This window comes from Halichondria panicea, chromosome 6, assembly GCF_963675165.1.
Source record: "Halichondria panicea chromosome 6, odHalPani1.1, whole genome shotgun sequence".
Taxonomy (NCBI): Eukaryota; Metazoa; Porifera; class Demospongiae; order Suberitida; family Halichondriidae; genus Halichondria; species Halichondria panicea.
The window spans coordinates 543,749-560,444 of record NC_087382.1 but is presented as its reverse complement, the minus strand read 5'-3'; the positions used below and the strand labels follow the sequence as shown (position 1 = coordinate 560,444).

The window sequence follows — 16,696 nt, the reverse complement described above, 5'->3', positions numbered from 1 at the left end:
AGCAAACCACGTGCTTTCAAGTTCAAGAAAGAAAAAGTAGTCTGACACTTTTGAAGCATGGAGGAAGTTGGTCAAACTATTGTCTGTATTTGGTGGAAGCTTTGTCTAGTCCTATAGTGGACCACAGTGACATAGTCAGGACCATGGAAAGAGACCATTGCTGAGGAGAGCGAGTTCCTGGCCAATCAGGACATGACGAAGCTGCTCGTAAAGATGCAGAGTCTGATGACACACTGGATGATGAGTGAGTGGTAGTGTTGTTATTAGCCTAACATGTTCTATCCAGTGAGGGGGGAGCTTCTCTATAGGATATACGTACTGCCAACATTTACACTGTATGTATAGGGGGCTTTGATTTGTTTGGATGGTCCGGAATAGTAGAAATGTGTTTGAAATTATTGTGATGTTGAAGAGTGCGTGAGTAAATGTATTACAAGCACTGTCATGACCTCTAATGACACGAGTATTTGACCTTTGCCAGTGCTTGTGTTATGGTGGAGTTGCTTGAAACTATTATAGCCATTGCCTTTGCTACATGTATAGTTTTAAAGATGTGTTTGTGTTTGTAGAGTTATAATAATATTATTGCTTTAGCCAGAATTCACGTACACTATTACTGTTCATGTATTTCCCTCCCTACCAGACCTGAGGATTTGTACCAACCTGGTGAGGAGGACTTTGACCCCAATGAGGATAACTTACTAGCGGAGCTCCACCTAGCAACCAGCGGTAGCAACACACCCGGAGTTTGTACTAACCTGGTGAGGTGGACATTTGTGTCATACTTTGTAGAGTCCCTTAAAGTCATTCAAGGTCAGCTATAATAGTGTGTCCTATTCAACACATGATGTGTGTTTCCCTGTAATGTATTTAAAGGTGTGCAATGTACAATCATGTACGATCCCCCTCCCCCCCCCCCCCACACACACACACACACACCTTTAGGCCTACTATGCTGCAGCTCTTATATAATTATTCATTTTATGTCCACAAAGGATTCTAGTTTAATTAGTACACACCCACACCCGACACATCCAAACCCACCCACCCACACACACACACACACACACACACACACACACACACACACACACCTTCCACCCCTCACAGAACGAGCTCCGGGAGAGTACACAGGTGGTGACAGAAGAGGAGAGAGAACATGTGATGAGTGGCAACTTTGATCAGCTGTTGGCAGAACAAGAGAGAATGGACAGAGAGAGAGATAATGAGGTGCAGTGGAGACTGTTTATATTGAGTATACATGCATGTACGCACGTTATTGAAGAAGCTTTAACTTGCACGTTGGCCTCTAGCTAGCTGCATGCGTCCTTTTTCTGAGGTACGTATTTACAGCTGCAGTGATCCTGCACCAGGAACGATGGAAATGTTACTTGCTACTTAGCCAGCTTCCAATTTATTGGTAACCAGCCGAGGGTTAGCACTCCAGTTCTCTAGTTGTAAACTGTCTATAGTGGTCACCCTGTGGGCAGACCAACAGTGGCTGACCTGCATGCTAACACAGGTCCAAACACATGCTATAGAGACTATGGAGTCCATTAACCTGGCTGTATTATAGAGGGTGGCCTGCTATAGGGTGACCACAATAGACATGCTCCACGGTATATACTTTGACATGTACCAGTAGCACAAGTTGCACGATGTACTGTTACAACATAACATTGGAATTTCAATGACGTCTCTTTCGTACAGCTAAGGAGAAGAGAAGAAGCACTGAGTGGAAGAAGAGGTAAAGCTGGAAAATTTATTTGTCATCATACAGCGTGAGCTATAGCACACAATGTGTGTTTCCCTGTAATGTATTTGAAGGTGTGCAATGTACAATCATATACGACCCCCCCCCCCCACACACACACACACACACACACTTTTAGGCCTACTATGCTGCTAAGAGAGGGGCCTCACGTAAACTGACCACTCAGACGCTAACAGACCTCAACAGTATGGAAAAGGGTCTGTCATCAGAGACTAAAAACTCCCCTGACACCCAGCCCTTACATGCAGCCCACCTCCAGTCTGGTGAGCAGCCTATAAGCAGTGAGGGACAGTCTGAAGACATGGGTCCATGGACAGGGGCTACTGAGGAACCTTCATCAAGAACAAGGTACGTGTGTATAATGTGTAGTTATGCAGTGCAATGAGTCCACAGTGTACTATTGAATGTACAGTACAGAGAATGGGAACCTAGCATGCTTACTAGTCTGTATGTACATGCACTTGTATACAAGGTATGCTTCAATGTATGTTGATTAAACGCCTGGGCGTTTATTTCATATCGAAGTCTTTAAAGGGGGCGTTTAAACGAGATGGGTGCTTATTCGAAATGGGTGTTTATTGTTATGTCTACTCCGAACTCTTGCACAGCTCTCAGCTTAAATCTTAAGTCATAAGTGGTGATTCTACCTTTGTGTTGGTATCTCTCTCTTCTCTACCATCATAAAAAGATCTATTACTCTATACTGCCATGCTTGCAACTGGTTCCACGTGCTAATTCAGCTCCACCCACATCGCTACGCGTATACATGGGCGATTATTTAAGATGGGCGTTTATTGACAAAGACAGAGCTTTTACCATGCCTGATGGGCATTTAAATGAGATGGCGTTTAATCAAGGGCGGCTTTTAATCAAGTAAATACAGTATGCAGTTTAGGTGCTTATTAACATAATTATTGTACCAGTACATGTATGGCGTCCCTTATTTTATCGTTGAGACATTTTTCTTAGTCATGCATGCAGCTAAAGTTACATGAATCTTCCCAGAGGAGGTACATACGACAACATCATGTGCGTGACAACGGAATTTTCAACCAACAGCAGCAAAAAGTTGAATGGGTATGGTCTGCGTGATAACAGCCCCTGCATGCTGTTGACATTCCACTGCACGTGAATTGATGTTGTTGTACCTCCTCTGGAATCTTCCATTCAGTATGACTATGACCATGTGACTCTTTAACCCCTCAGTTCCCGAGCCCCACCCCTCACTGTCTGACTCGGAAGAGGAGATAGACTTTGGATTCTGGGAGAAGGTGTCCACCCTACCCTCGGACAAGACCCCAACCATGCAAGGACCTGAACTTGTTATGAGACTGTCACATAATTAGTATAATTATTGTCGGTTTCTTGTCTATTCGGGAAATTTAATTATGTACCAACTAATGCCATTGATTGTTTTTGCATAATCTTTAATAGCTGCCAATCGAAATTCAGTTGCAACTTTAATTATTATGCTAGAAAAGTATCATTAATTTATAATTATAACACGAAGGACATGAAAAAAACTAAGAACTTATAGAGAAGAAATCCACAGTTTGGATTTTAATCTTATTTACTATCTGTCCTCCGGCTACAATAACCTCTCCACTAGGAAGTACTGAGCATGTGCAGCAGTATCGTACAGTAGGCAGGTCTCCTACTTTCAACCACCTCCTGGTGTCAGGCTGGTAGAGGTGGATCGATGAACTTGGGTTGACTCTGTCATTCGCTCCACCAACGGCTAATAGTGACCTCCCAATACTGAGAGGAGCTGACAACTCGAGCGGCACTTCCTCTAAGGTCTGCCAGAGAGTGGGTGTGTCCGAGTTGGAAAGGGCTTTGGCAATGAGTTCATTGAAGTCAACGTGGTGCACTGTCTTGGTTGGCCCAGTGTGATCGTACCCTCCCATTAGGTAGAGGGTGTTTCCTATGAGAGTTGATTTCAGTTCTGATCGTGAGTTAGGTAGTGACTGAGCAATGTACCATCTTCTTGATGCCACGTCTAACACCTCCACAGAGGAGGAGATACGACCACCACCATCACGCCCACCAGCTACAATTATGTGGTTGTTGAAGGAGACAGCTGTTGAGGATTGACGAGCAATGTTCATTGGTGGGTACGGGTGAGTCCATTCCCCTGACTCGAGCACTGAAAGTTGATTGCTGGGTGTGTTGTTTCTTGGATCACGTCCTCCCACTAGCACTAGTCGATTAGCGAGTGATGTCATACCAAACCACTTGGCAGTGTACTTTGGTAGTTTCGTCCATTGATCTTGCTCGAGCTTCATCACTGTACGATCATTGTCTGCACTGCCTCCACCAACATACACCGTGTCACCGATAACAGCACTCTGTACTGTGTAGCCCATCTTGATTGGCATGTCTTTTCCTCTTCTCCATTTCAGAGTGAGTGGAGGTCTCAACTCTCTGGGAGGGGGATCCTGAATAATGAATGCAGGTGTAATTAGGATAGTGTCTACTAACAAGCGAGTGTTACTTGTAGCAATAATTGTATGCACACTAAATCACTTTTTCTAATTATCATATGAAGGGTAATGTCGGGGGGGCAAAATATTCGTGGTTTTCTAGTTGAAGGTCTGACCACGAATATTTTACCCACGAATGAAACGACCTTGCCTACCCTTCCCAGCAGTACAAGCAGCAACCACGAAATGTCTCAAAATATTACCCACGAAATGTCTCAAAATGGCTGAACCGCGAATATTTTTCCCCCTAAAAATTACTCGCTATACTGAAGCTTAAGAGGTGAAGACCACCAGCCCACTAGAATGTACAAACTATAACATCAAAGCTTCTACTATAGCTCTGCAATAATATGGATTCATCTCACCTGTCTCTGCTGTTGAATGATGGCGTCTCTCCTGACCAGCTCAGTATTGTGCTCCATCTGTACCCCGTGTACCTGTACAGGGGAACGTTGGTGGAAATCTTCTAATTAGAACACAGACATGAATATTATTATTGTATCAGTGGACAATTCTACACTCTTGTACTGTACTAGAGTATAAGAGTGTGTGCATTTGGTGACTACTATATAATACCTGTGAGAGAGCGTCCCTCTCAACTAGAGCAGCCTCTCTCTGAGAAATGAGATCAGTGATCCTTGACTCTTGTTCACTGAGTTGTCTGTCCTTGTCAGCAATCATACCATCTTTGGTGGCAGCATCAGCATGGACACTATTCAATATCTGTATGAAGAGAAATTATTAACTTGCATGGTTAACCCTTTCCCAGCTTTAATTAAAACAAGAAAATACAGAATAAATACATATTTTTCTTTAAAAATTCGTATCTCATGAACCATACATTGAAATCACTCGTAACTATTTCCTATACAGGTAGCCCAGACCCCGGAGGCATCTTGACACCATCATCGTTACCTAGCAACAGACCACCCCCAACTAATTAGCAATTGTTTACAAACATTCACAAGTATGTACACAAACAATAATTATTGTATGAAGGCACTAAATAAGTGTTCTCAATGTTTTCACGGCAACATGGTTCAATCAGAATCTGCAGAAACTTGTCTATGAGGTCGTATTGGCAGACGCTCTTTTCCCGGGAAATGTTTTCTTCACCTACAGGTTTACAAGTTCAATGTTGGCTCATGATGTCCACTGCTGCCTAAACAAAGTAATATTGAAGCTAGGAAGACTACAGATGCTACTCTATAGTTACTTACCAGGTCCAGGAACTTGGTCAGTCTCAAGAGCTAAATTCACGAGCTTCTTCCTCTGGCTCTTCAGGCTTTTTATTTCTAGCTTGAACTCTGAGGAGTAGCTTCCTATCTGCATGGCTATGATCACAGTCATCACTCCCCTCTGACTCAACAAGGTCATAAGCATCTATATCCTCACTGTCTAGCTGCACTAGAGCCTCACTAAGATTATCCTACCAAGATCTTGTAGCAATTATCAATTGGTCACTTTTCTTTTGACAATACTGTATGAAGTGTACCTCAAGGCAGCACAATGAAAATACCATGTGAAAGAGCAGCTCAATGCACATGTGCTGGTACTTACAGTGTGTGCATAGCTCCAACACAGCTCGCACAATCATTTTTTGAAAATTAGCAGTAGCCATGCCGACTATAGTCGGTTAAAGCGGGGAAAGGGTTAACATAATACGAAATTGCGTGTAAAAAGTGAAGTAAAAATTCTACTGACCTGTTGCTGTCTAGCAAGTTGAGTATCTTTGTCCGCTACTTGCTCATCTTTTTGTACCAAAAGTGCGTTTTTCTGATCCAGTTGATCGTCTTTCTGTACAAGTTGCTCATCTTTCCTCTCCAGTATCCTGTCCTTCTCGACCACCTCTCTCTGAGAACAGAGTACAGCATGCAGTGTCAGACCCTTGCACCCACTAGCTCACTAGCTCACTGGACTGGACTCACCAGTAGAGCCTCTATCCTCTTGTAAACATTATAATTGTAGAATGGACTATTATTTACAGTACTACAGAACAAATTTACGCTAAACAGTGGCGGATCCAGGGGGAGATCCCAGGGTGCCACGGATCCCCCCTTTAGTCAAGGTACCGTATAGCGGGTAATTTTCGTGGCTTTTGTGGTTGAAGGTCTAACCACGAATACTCACGAATGAAACGACCTTGTCTATCTTTACCTGCAGTGCAAGCAGCAACCACGAAAATATTGTCCACGAAGTGACTATATAAATATTGCTCAACCACAAATATTTTGCCCCCCGAAAATTACTCGTTATATATGGTATTATGGCTTTACTACAGCTATTATCAGTTTTTTATTGTAATTTAGCTAGCTCTAATTTATGGGACTTAGCGCTCGTTAGTTTAAAACCTGAATTACGTACGAAACTTAACATGCTTAACAATGAAACAGCACCCTATACTGTTGTTTGTGGCTGTAATTAGGAATCTCATTCTGTATCACACAGTACCGTAGAAACTGGATTATTAGCGCATGCGCTTTTGGGGTCAATAGCAGAGCTCTATACACTTATATTCAAGAATGCACCTATAATGCAGTCATTTCGAGCCCCACCCAGCAACCGGATGTCTCTGTGATGAGAGCTGACTCGCAAGCTGGCTAAGAAGTGAGCATGCAAGCAAGGCAAGCTAACTGGATCTATATCATACTATTATGTTAAAATTCATTTTACAATTCATTTAAATTCATAATATTATATCATATTGACCAGGAACTTGGAATAAAAGGACCTCATCCATGCCTCACATTTTCTCAGCATGATCAGACAATTAAGGGAACAGCATGCCCAGAGAGTCCTTCCAGATGGATATCACAAGCTATATAGCTATCATGCACAGTACAAGCTAACTAGCTCAGCTAGCTAGCCCGGATAAACAAGAATCAATTCTAAAATTTCACTAATAACCTTCGTATAATTGGAAAAGCACTTCAATTCGAGTATAAAAAGCCTGCAGTTGAGCATCCGCTTAAAATAAAGATACGTTTATAGTCGAGTAAGCGCTAATAATCCAGTTTCTACGGTACATGTACGTACCTTTTTGACTGGTTGAGTGTCCTTCGTCTCCCTCTTTGCTGCCTCCATTGGGTCCGAGTCTCTTTTCAGTGAAGCATCTAAAAGTAAGAATTAAATGAAAAATCGACACATTTTTCGGAAGTGTAAAACACATAATTATCATGCACTACGTATCTAATAGACTCACGGATGTCCCTGGCAGATGGTCTCCTCTTCATGTCTTCTTGCAAACAACTGTCGATAAGCTTCCTCAACCTGTGTGTGCGAGGGATCTGGGCAACATGGAATGATCGATCCTTGGCTGATTTGATCGTCTCCAACTTGCAAACAATCTGTGTCAAAATAACCCCAAAGGAAAACACATCCAGGCTACTATCGTAATTCTCTTCTTCCAATCGAGAGGCCTCGGGAGGTAAATACCCTCTACGGTGGCTAATGGCTGTTAGGGTGGAGCTAAGCTTGGAGGGGTCGTAAAGCCGTGACATGCCAAAGTCGGAAATCTTTGCGACAGGCACTGACAGTGTAAGCTTCAGTAGGACGTTATCGCCACAGAGGTCACGGTGGATAATCTGCTTGCTGTGAATGTAGGCCAGACCACAAGCCATGTCTTTGGATAGGCTAATTTCACATTCGCTAGTGAGGGACACTTCATCAAGGCTGGAGAAATAGGATCTCAGATTGCAATCCATCAGCTCAACAACGAGGATTGTACCACCTGATTTGGGGTGCTTAGCAGTCGACAAAAACTTCACAACGTTTGGGTGCTTGAACGACTTGAGAAAATCACTCTCACAATCAATTGCATTGCTAGCATCTTCATTTTTGCCAACTGGAATACTTGCCTGCATCTCCATAGCATCGTGAAGCAGCACTTTGACTGCACAAGGATCGCCCCTGTACCTGCCTTTGAAAACTGCTCCAAATGCACCTTTACCGAGTGGCCCGTCTAAGAAAACGGTCAAATCTTTATTGATCTTTTGACGATTATGGTCAACTGTACAAAAAAATGTGTGTGGGTGGGATGAGTGGGTAGTAAGGAATGACTACCGTATAGCGGGTATATTTCGAGGGTATAAATTTTCGCGGATGGACCATTACAAAGAATTTCGCGGATTTTATTTTCGTGGTCTGGTTCCAGCCTTTTGGCGCATGCGCACATCAACATGCAGCTGTACCTCCACACCGTTAGCCTCAAATCCAGGCCTAGCCTGTGTGAGGCACCTCTTATTGTCATAGGTGTGGTCAATAATACTGAACACGCCTACTATTCATAAATTTTTGCGGTACAGGCTCAATCCGCGAAAACCGCGAACATTTTTATACGCTCGAAATATACCCGCTATACGGTATGTAAACTATTTTTAGACATAATTATGCACCTATCAATAATATGTCTCCTCCCCCACCACCTGGGGAGCACATTAGGGAAATGTAGTGGAATGGTCAATATTTTGACACTACCCTTCTTTGCTTGCAAGACTAATCGCCCTAGGTGGGGCATATCATTTATATAGCTAGGTGAATTAATTGGTACTCACCCTCCGACTTCACATCAGTAGGATTGCTAGACTGTAGATGATCTCTCTCGATAGTCCTGGCTATGTGAATGTGGCCCACAGTAGGACTGGACAATGCTTTGACCATAGATTGCCAGCTTCTCTCTCCTTCATTCAGCCATTCCAACAGCCCCTCACGATAGCAGTCATCAGGATCATTGTTCCATTCTTTGCTGATACTTCTGATTGTAGCTGCAGAGACTTCGAGCATTAACAAGATGTTTCGAGCTTCAAACGTAGCGAGGTACACTTTGTTTAGATCTGCTATTGTGAGATAGTCAGACATCTTCTCTGTAGAGTGTGGAATAGATATAAAGAATGCTTTATAGGAGGGAGTACATAGGTGTGCACAGCTCTAAAGTAAATCATGTACAGTACGTATACAGTACACATGCAGTGCTGTCTGCACTCACTGAAATATGTCGAGGCTACAGTATCTTCCCTTTGATTTCACCAGCTAGTAGGGCCAGGGAACAGCAGACAAACCAAACAACACTCATGAACTACAAGACACGCCCTCTTTCCTTGCACATTGGTATACTGCGCATGCGCCGGAGATTACAAGACAACAAACATGACACAACTTAGATGATTGTGGGAAGATAATAATATACAACTGTCACCACGCATTCATGCACTCCTATGCAACACACAACACTTGATTATTTCAAGCTAGTTTGTATAGTTTCTTTTTAATGTAACATCGGAAAACATCAGACAAGAGTAGCTGAGAGCATCTTGTGCAGGCAGGGGTGGTAGACAATACCAAAGCACCTGTACATGCATGGGGAGTGACGGTTAATATTATAGTGTACTAGCGTAGTGTGGAATACGGACATAGTATATATAAAATCGTGAATATTTTGTGAATTTGTGGATTAGTCACAGAGAGCGGAATGTTTTACTAATATTGACACCTGTGTATAATTGTGATGGCTTGTTCAAGTTCATGTATAGCTACCTACATGCACGTACGGTAATAAGGTAATGGGGTAACGGGTGAACCCTGACCTCTCTGAAGTTTTTTCACCATTACATGAAGCTATTGTGAATATTTTTTAAACAATATAGAAGGTCCTTTAATGAACTTTAATTTTTAAATGTGCAAACTGATCGTTTTGACCCAACCAAAAACTACAGACATGCTTCAAATAAGATGATTCTCTAACAAACTTTGAACGTACGTACTCTACCTACGTAACATAATATAGCAGTTCTTAGGAATCTTCCTACACTGCAAACTCCACCCACCTGCTCCAGTGCTTGTTGTACACCAGCTGGTCTCCTCCGAGGGATGGGCTGGGCAGGAGAAGGGGCGGAGTCTCGGGGGAGCACCAGTCAACAAGGCATACACAGCTCTTCCATTGTGTGGTGGACTATGAACTCTGGGAGTGACTCTGTGGAGAGTGTGTGGGCGGGGGGATAAGACTGGAGGAATGGAGATATTGATTAAACCCCTTGGAAGCACACACACATTGTATTGCCATACTACAAGAATACACACTGTACATTAAGATACTGTACTGCTACTGTAACAATGTGCCTGGGTACAGAGTTCAAATTTAAAAGCCTTTACGATTGAGGAAACATTTGAAACTTTTCAATAGGAAAGATCGTGCTATTATCATACAAGTACTGGTATATATACAGGTATTTGCAATCTTATTTTAGCAATGTCATAAGCACTCACGAAGTTTGCAAGTGTTTGAAACTCACAATTAAAACATTGCAGTAGTAATACGGTAGTAGACACAAAGTGTGATGACTTCTTCATTTCAAACACAATAATTATACGAGCAATTTTAGGAAGAGCTATAACAGTATTAAGTTAAGTCCTGGTTATAGTTAGTTTGGTCATTTTGATGCTAAAGCTAAACACACCATAAATCTAAAAGCTACTGAACACATTTTTTACACTGGAAATTGGTCAGTCAAGTTATCGTATGGGTCTTCAAGGTTTCTGCTGACACAGCACATACGTATACATGCATACTGTGCAAGTCTTGATTAAAATCAGATCCACTAGCTAAACAAACACGTACCACATTCCATAGAGCTACATCTTTTCCTTAAAGCAGCTCTTGACAGAGTCCACAAATGTTATAGTTTAGAGCAGCACACTCACATTGCCACACCCACATTGTCACACCCCCTTGTCCAGTTCCGTGATCTCGTACTGTCCAGTGTCACCTGTTGGAGATCATCAAATCAGCCAAGGATCCATCATTACATGTTGCCCAGATCCCTCACACACACAGGTGGAGGAAGCTTATTGACAGTTGTTTGCAAGAAGACATGAGGAGGAGACCATCTGCCAGGGACATCTGTGAGTCTATTTTATAGTGTGTGATAATTATTAGTCTCGTGGACCAGCCTATATATTATCGTCTGGCAAATTACACATGAGCTACTTGTGCAGCGGTCTAAGTGGCTGTTTGCATTGATAAGTGGTTAGTGGGTGGAGGACGGATGTGTGAAACCACATAATTAGATTTGCCAAATCTATTTTAGCTACCAGTGCAGCTGTGCGGTTTCACAACTTACTACAAACACTTATCAGCCACTTAGAGCGCCACGATATTTGTGGCGCGGTCAACACAACTCTGTACGGTGAAATTGGCCAGACCCTCTTTCAGGGTCTGGGTCCGCGAGACTAGATAATTATATGCCATCAAATTAAGAAACTCACAAGCAATTAATTGTGAGTACAGTATGACTTTCTGTGTATCTACAGTACACAGTGATGTCTGTACTCACTGATAATAATCCAGAGACTACAGCATCTTCATTCTGATCACAGCTATGTAGCTAACAGATTGATCCTTTTGCCAACAAGACACACCCTTTTCCCTGTCACATGCAATAACATTGCTGATTCAGCAAATATGCACATGTTAATTTTAGGAGTTGAAACAAGAAGTGACTGTTGGACCATGGAACAAGTGGCCAAACATTCACTGTCTGGATTTGTAGGAAGCTCTGTCCAGTCCTATTGTGGGCCACAGTGACATAGCCAGGACCATGGAGAGAGACCATGTACAGTCTACTGGTGCAAGCACTGAGGAAGCCAACGTCGTATAGGTATGAGAAGGGCAGGCAACTCAATGAGTGACTCTAGACTGCATAGGAAGATGACAATTCTGAGCCTGTGTTAGTGTACAGTGTGTTGTACAGTACATTATAGCATGAGATGAGTGAGTGCCTACTGCAATGGAGTCTTGTATGCAATGGTGACAATTCCGAGCTGCTTCTGTTATTCTGGTTGAGTATGTCTGTTTGGTTTGTGCATTACACTGTGTTGGTGTGAGTGGTGTTTTCATGTCATTCAATGGCTTCCTCTCTCCTACAGTTGAGGAGACAAGAAGAGGCACTGAGAATGGAGGTACAGGTACAGAGCACATTAGCTGGAAAATGCATTTGTGTCAACTTTGTGGAGTCCCTTAAAGTTATTCAAGGTCAGCTATAGTGTGTCCTATTCAGCACATGATGTGTGTTTCCCTGTAATGTATTTGAAGGTGTGCAATGTACAATCATGTACGCCCCCCCCCCCCCCCACACACACACCTTTAGGCCTACTATGCTTTTAAGAGAGGGGCCTCAAGTAAACTGGCCATTCAGATGCTAACAGACCTCAGCAGTATGGAAAAGGGTCTGTCATCAGAGACTAAAAACTCCCCTGACACCCAGCCCTTACATGCAGCCCACCTCCAGTCTGGTGAGCAGCCTAAGCAGTGAGGGACAGTCTGAAGACATAGGTCCTTGGACAGGGGCTACTGAGGAACCTTTATCAAGAACAAGGTACGTGTGTATAATGTGTAGTTATGCAGTGCAATGAGTCGACTGTGTACTATTGAATGTACAGTACAAAGAATGGGAACCTAGCATGCTTACTAGTCTGTATGTACATGCACTTGTATACAAGGTATGCTTCAATCAAGAGTGCATAAGAAGAGAAGAGTGTCAAACTACTGATACTTCTACACATTATTGTACACCAGTACATGTGTGTATAGTGTCCCTTTTATCACTGTTGAACCACTTTGCATTTAACCAGTTTTCATTCAATTTTCTTGTCACTTACTTCCTAAGCCCTCAAACTTCCACTCAGTATGACTATGACCATGTCACTCTTTAACCCCTCAGTTCCCGAGCCCCACCCCTCTCTGTCTGACTCGAAAGAGGAGATAGACTTTGGATTCTGGGAGAAGGCGTCCACCCTACCCTCGGACAAGACCCCAACCAAGGACCTGAACTTGTTATGAGACTTGTCTATTTCTGTACCGACAATGTAATATGTAAAATCAAACATTATGTGTACGAACTCTTGCCATTGTTTTTACTTTATTTTTCTCTTTTAATTTTACAATCCAAACAAACATTAACGAAATTCTCAATCTCTGATGTAATCTTATACGATAGAAAAGCACATTTCTCACAACATGAAATAATGATAATCACCTCATCAACTTCAAAAACCATGCATTTGATGCTAATCTACTTTGCCTGGCCCTATATATGGCCTTAGTGTTGGCAGAGTTGAGTGCTAGAACTAGCTATAAGCGGCGGAGTCAGCTCAAGATTTGACAAGGGTTTAACATTAAACAAGATAGACAAAAGTAACAACTGACAAAACAGAGATCATACATGCACCAAAAACAAGAGAAACGCGCAGGGCCTCTTTACAACAAAGAATCTATTGTTAACACAAAAGGAGGCTCTGCTCCACAGGAAGTAATTAACATACCTATAACAGAAACCATAGCTACAGTACAAATTAACTAAGTAAACAATGTACAATTAGTCAAGTGCACACACATACACATAATAATAACAACACTTAGTAATCTTACAAAATATATATCAGCTTGTAACGTGTTTGTATATTCCTCCTGCACCTCCACCTACCGTCGCTCCAATTAAACCACCAATTGTTGCACCGAGAGCAGCACCTGGCGGACCGCCAATCAGCCCAATCAAAGCACCAACCGTAGCACCAGCTGCACCTCCACTTGTTCCACTGATTGCTACAACTTTTATTGCACTACTATCACCCACCACTACAAGTGGCTGTTGATCTGCTGATGTCCATCTTGTTACACCATCTTCTCTTACATCGTCTTCATTTTTCATTCGCTTCTCGTTAATCTTCACCATAGCGATTCGTGCCCCCTTGGTTGGCATTGTCCAAACGCATTGAAACCAGAGATGCGTAAGCCAGTATTCAATTCCTGGTAAATTTGGCCTCCTAGCGTGCCCTGCTGGAACTATCCTAATGCCGTGCACAATTTCCTGTGGTACTTTGATATCATCAATCAAAATTAATCTGATCTTATCTTTCCACTCTTGTACTTCCGCTTCAAATGCCTTGACTTTTTTTAGCTTAGATAAATCCTCCCATTCCAGATTGACTGCTGTCAATATGTTGGCAAACGTTAGGACAATGATGGTACTTTTCCAAAATTCGTAGCCGAATGCTTTTGTGAACTTTTCCATTGCTACCACGTCTGGATTGTCATGGCCTCGAACAAACCTCGTCTGAATCATTTTTATACAATACATCGTCAGATCAAGTTGTGAGCATTTGAGCTTGATCTGCTGAAGATATTGATCTTGGTCCTCGGTACCATCTTGTAGCCCAGAGCTGTCCCAAACAGTTATCAAGACTCCATTTTTGTTCTGTTGATGCATTCTTACTTCAGTAGTACACCTCGCCTTAATGCTTCCACCCTCTTGTGCTGCACGATCATCGTCAACTTTCAATCCCAAGATTCCATATGCTAGAGTGGATTTTCCAACACCAGTTTTTCCTGTCAAAAGAATGGAAATTGATTTTGCTGGAGTTGTTGATTCTACCTCAGTCAGCACTGCATCGATTTTTCGCATAGATTTTGGCATCAGAGAGGCTGCTGCTTTTCGAATTTCCTCGTATTTGTCGTCATTGTTGATGGGTCCTCTGTTCTGATCAGTGCTTATGGCATCCGTAGCTGCAACATCACGATCATTGTCTGCATTATCTCCACCGACATACACTGTGTCACCATTCTGTACCGAAGTGCCCATCTCGATTGGCATGTCTTTTCCTCTTTTCAGAGTGAGTGGAGGTCTCAACTCTCTGAGAGGAGGACCCTGAATAATGAACGAGGATAGTGTCTATTAACAAGCTGCGCTTTTGATTTAGAGTGTTATAGAGGAGGGAATAAGTTTCTTTGTATATTTACGAATAAATTGAATTAAACATTAAACAACAAATAATACAAATAGACATTGTAAACGGATATAATAATTACGACGATAATGAAGCAAATCACAGGCAGTGTGCGCTTGCATGTGTGGCTACGTGCATGTCTGTATGCATTCAGTGCACAAAATAACAGTCTGACATCGCAATTCCGCACAAATAGCTTTATTTCCAAGCTTTTATCCGGTTTATTGTCAGTTCAAGTACCGTATAGCGGGTATATTTCGAGGGTATAAATGTTTGTGGTTTTCACGGATTAAGCATAGGCCCTGATAAATTATGCTCGGAATAATTTTAGCATATAATAGGTGTCTAAGTATTATTTAGAACACACCTAGCCAAGATTAAGTGTTTTAATCTGCGTGCCGAGGATGGCCTCGAGGTTAACGTGGTGCTCGAGGTGCAGCCGAGTGCATTACGTAACCGAGAGGCCATCCGAGTGCACCAGCATTAAAACACGTGACTTGGCTAGGTATGTTCTAAAGGATTTAGTGCTGTCACGTGAGCTCTAGCCTCGTGGCAGCTAGATCTAGCTACATTTTAAATCAGTTGCTGGTGGCTAGCTAGCTAGCTAGGCGTAATAGCAAGTTTTAGTAGGTTTGTAGATCCAGTAACTGATGCAAAGGAGAAGGAGATACTATCTAAAGCTATCTGGACTGACTGGGCATGTTCTCGACTTATTTCTCCTGCTGACCAACAGTGCAGTCCCGATCCCACTACTGGATATGCCTCCAGCTGATCTGGCTTACTGGATGGGAAACTTTGTGCGCAAACTATATGGCAATGAGTATCTGGTTTGCTCTTTTGGAACGCTATGATATTCGAAGCACCTTTGATGAAACGATTATATGGATCTGGCTTAGGTACAGGTACGTACATCTTCGAAGCAAGCTGAGTCTATTTCTCCAGATGAAAAAGCGATGCTATGGTCAAGTCAGCAATTCGGTACACTTACTACACATGAAACAAGTTGAAACGATAACATTCAACTTTCTAATACTTTTCAGCTTTGCTGTGTACGTATTCAATCTGCTTGTATTATTATTATAATTATGATGACATTCAGATTCAATCTGCTTGTATTATGGTTGTTTGATAAAAAGTGTGCATTAACAAACCTACTTAAAGCACACTTAACCAACTTAAAGCACACTTAAGTGTGGATTAAGTTATTTAATCCATGGTTACCTGACTGCCTTCAGATAAGCTGATTGGCTGGAGATCATGTGATCAGCACTAAAGAATAATAGGCATCAATGTTCATTTTTGGTAAAGATCATTACATTAAGTTTTGCATAATGATGTTCTAGTGGATCAGTTCAAGCAGGAGCCCATAAAGAGAAGGAGCGCCCAACTTCAACGTACACTCGGGGATCACATCTTGTAATTGCCGGTGAAATCGCACTTCCTTGTATGGAAGCGACTAAGTGCTTGCAAACCGCATCCCTGCATTGCGTATAACACGTGTAGGGATTCAACCACTTAGTGACCCTGCATATATGGAAATGCGGTCATAACCAATTACGAGATGTGATCCCCGTAGTTAGCCGCTCCTTCTCTTTATGGGCTCCTGGTTCAAGTCAGCAAGATAACACTGAGAACCATGATATATTAATTAATATGTCATATG

The 16,696-nt window shown here is 42.3% G+C and overlaps 1 protein-coding gene and 2 long non-coding RNA genes across 8 annotated transcripts in view; 2 read left to right on the top strand and 1 right to left on the bottom strand.

Moving 5' to 3' along the window:
- The first annotated feature begins 7 nt into the window (after positions 1 to 7).
- LOC135337680 (uncharacterized) lies at positions 8 to 3,198 on the top strand. 2 transcript variants are annotated; one of them, XR_010395238.1, is made up of 6 exons: positions 8 to 244; positions 644 to 761; positions 1,111 to 1,230; positions 1,711 to 1,747; positions 1,893 to 2,122; positions 2,981 to 3,198. It is a non-coding gene; the product is annotated as an uncharacterized LOC135337680 (long non-coding RNA). The 2 variants fall into 2 exon arrangements; XR_010395237.1 differs by having other exon boundaries at positions 644 to 813.
- A 19-nt stretch (positions 3,199 to 3,217) lies between these two features.
- Positions 3,218 to 16,696, bottom strand: part of LOC135337594 (cyclin-dependent kinase-like 2) — a 31,537-nt gene continuing 18,058 nt past the window's right edge. For 2 of the 5 annotated variants that reach the window (XM_064533538.1, XM_064533539.1), the window contains exon 7: positions 3,218 to 4,212. In XM_064533538.1, coding sequence (XP_064389608.1) covers positions 3,298 to 4,212 — 915 coding nt within the window. In that variant the 3' untranslated portion in view covers positions 3,218 to 3,297. Of the gene's footprint in view, positions 4,213 to 4,622; positions 4,695 to 4,833; positions 4,981 to 5,961; positions 6,112 to 7,293; positions 7,371 to 7,459; positions 8,267 to 8,810; positions 9,120 to 9,241; positions 9,603 to 10,079; positions 10,226 to 10,870; positions 11,161 to 11,585; positions 11,679 to 13,418; positions 14,955 to 16,696 lie in introns of those variants that run through there. The other 3 variants (XM_064533534.1, XM_064533535.1, XM_064533536.1) reach the window with 2 other exon arrangements.
- Positions 11,199 to 13,302, top strand: LOC135337686 (uncharacterized). Its single transcript, XR_010395245.1, has 4 exons — positions 11,199 to 11,909; positions 12,178 to 12,283; positions 12,399 to 12,626; positions 12,972 to 13,302. It is a non-coding gene; the product is annotated as an uncharacterized LOC135337686 (long non-coding RNA).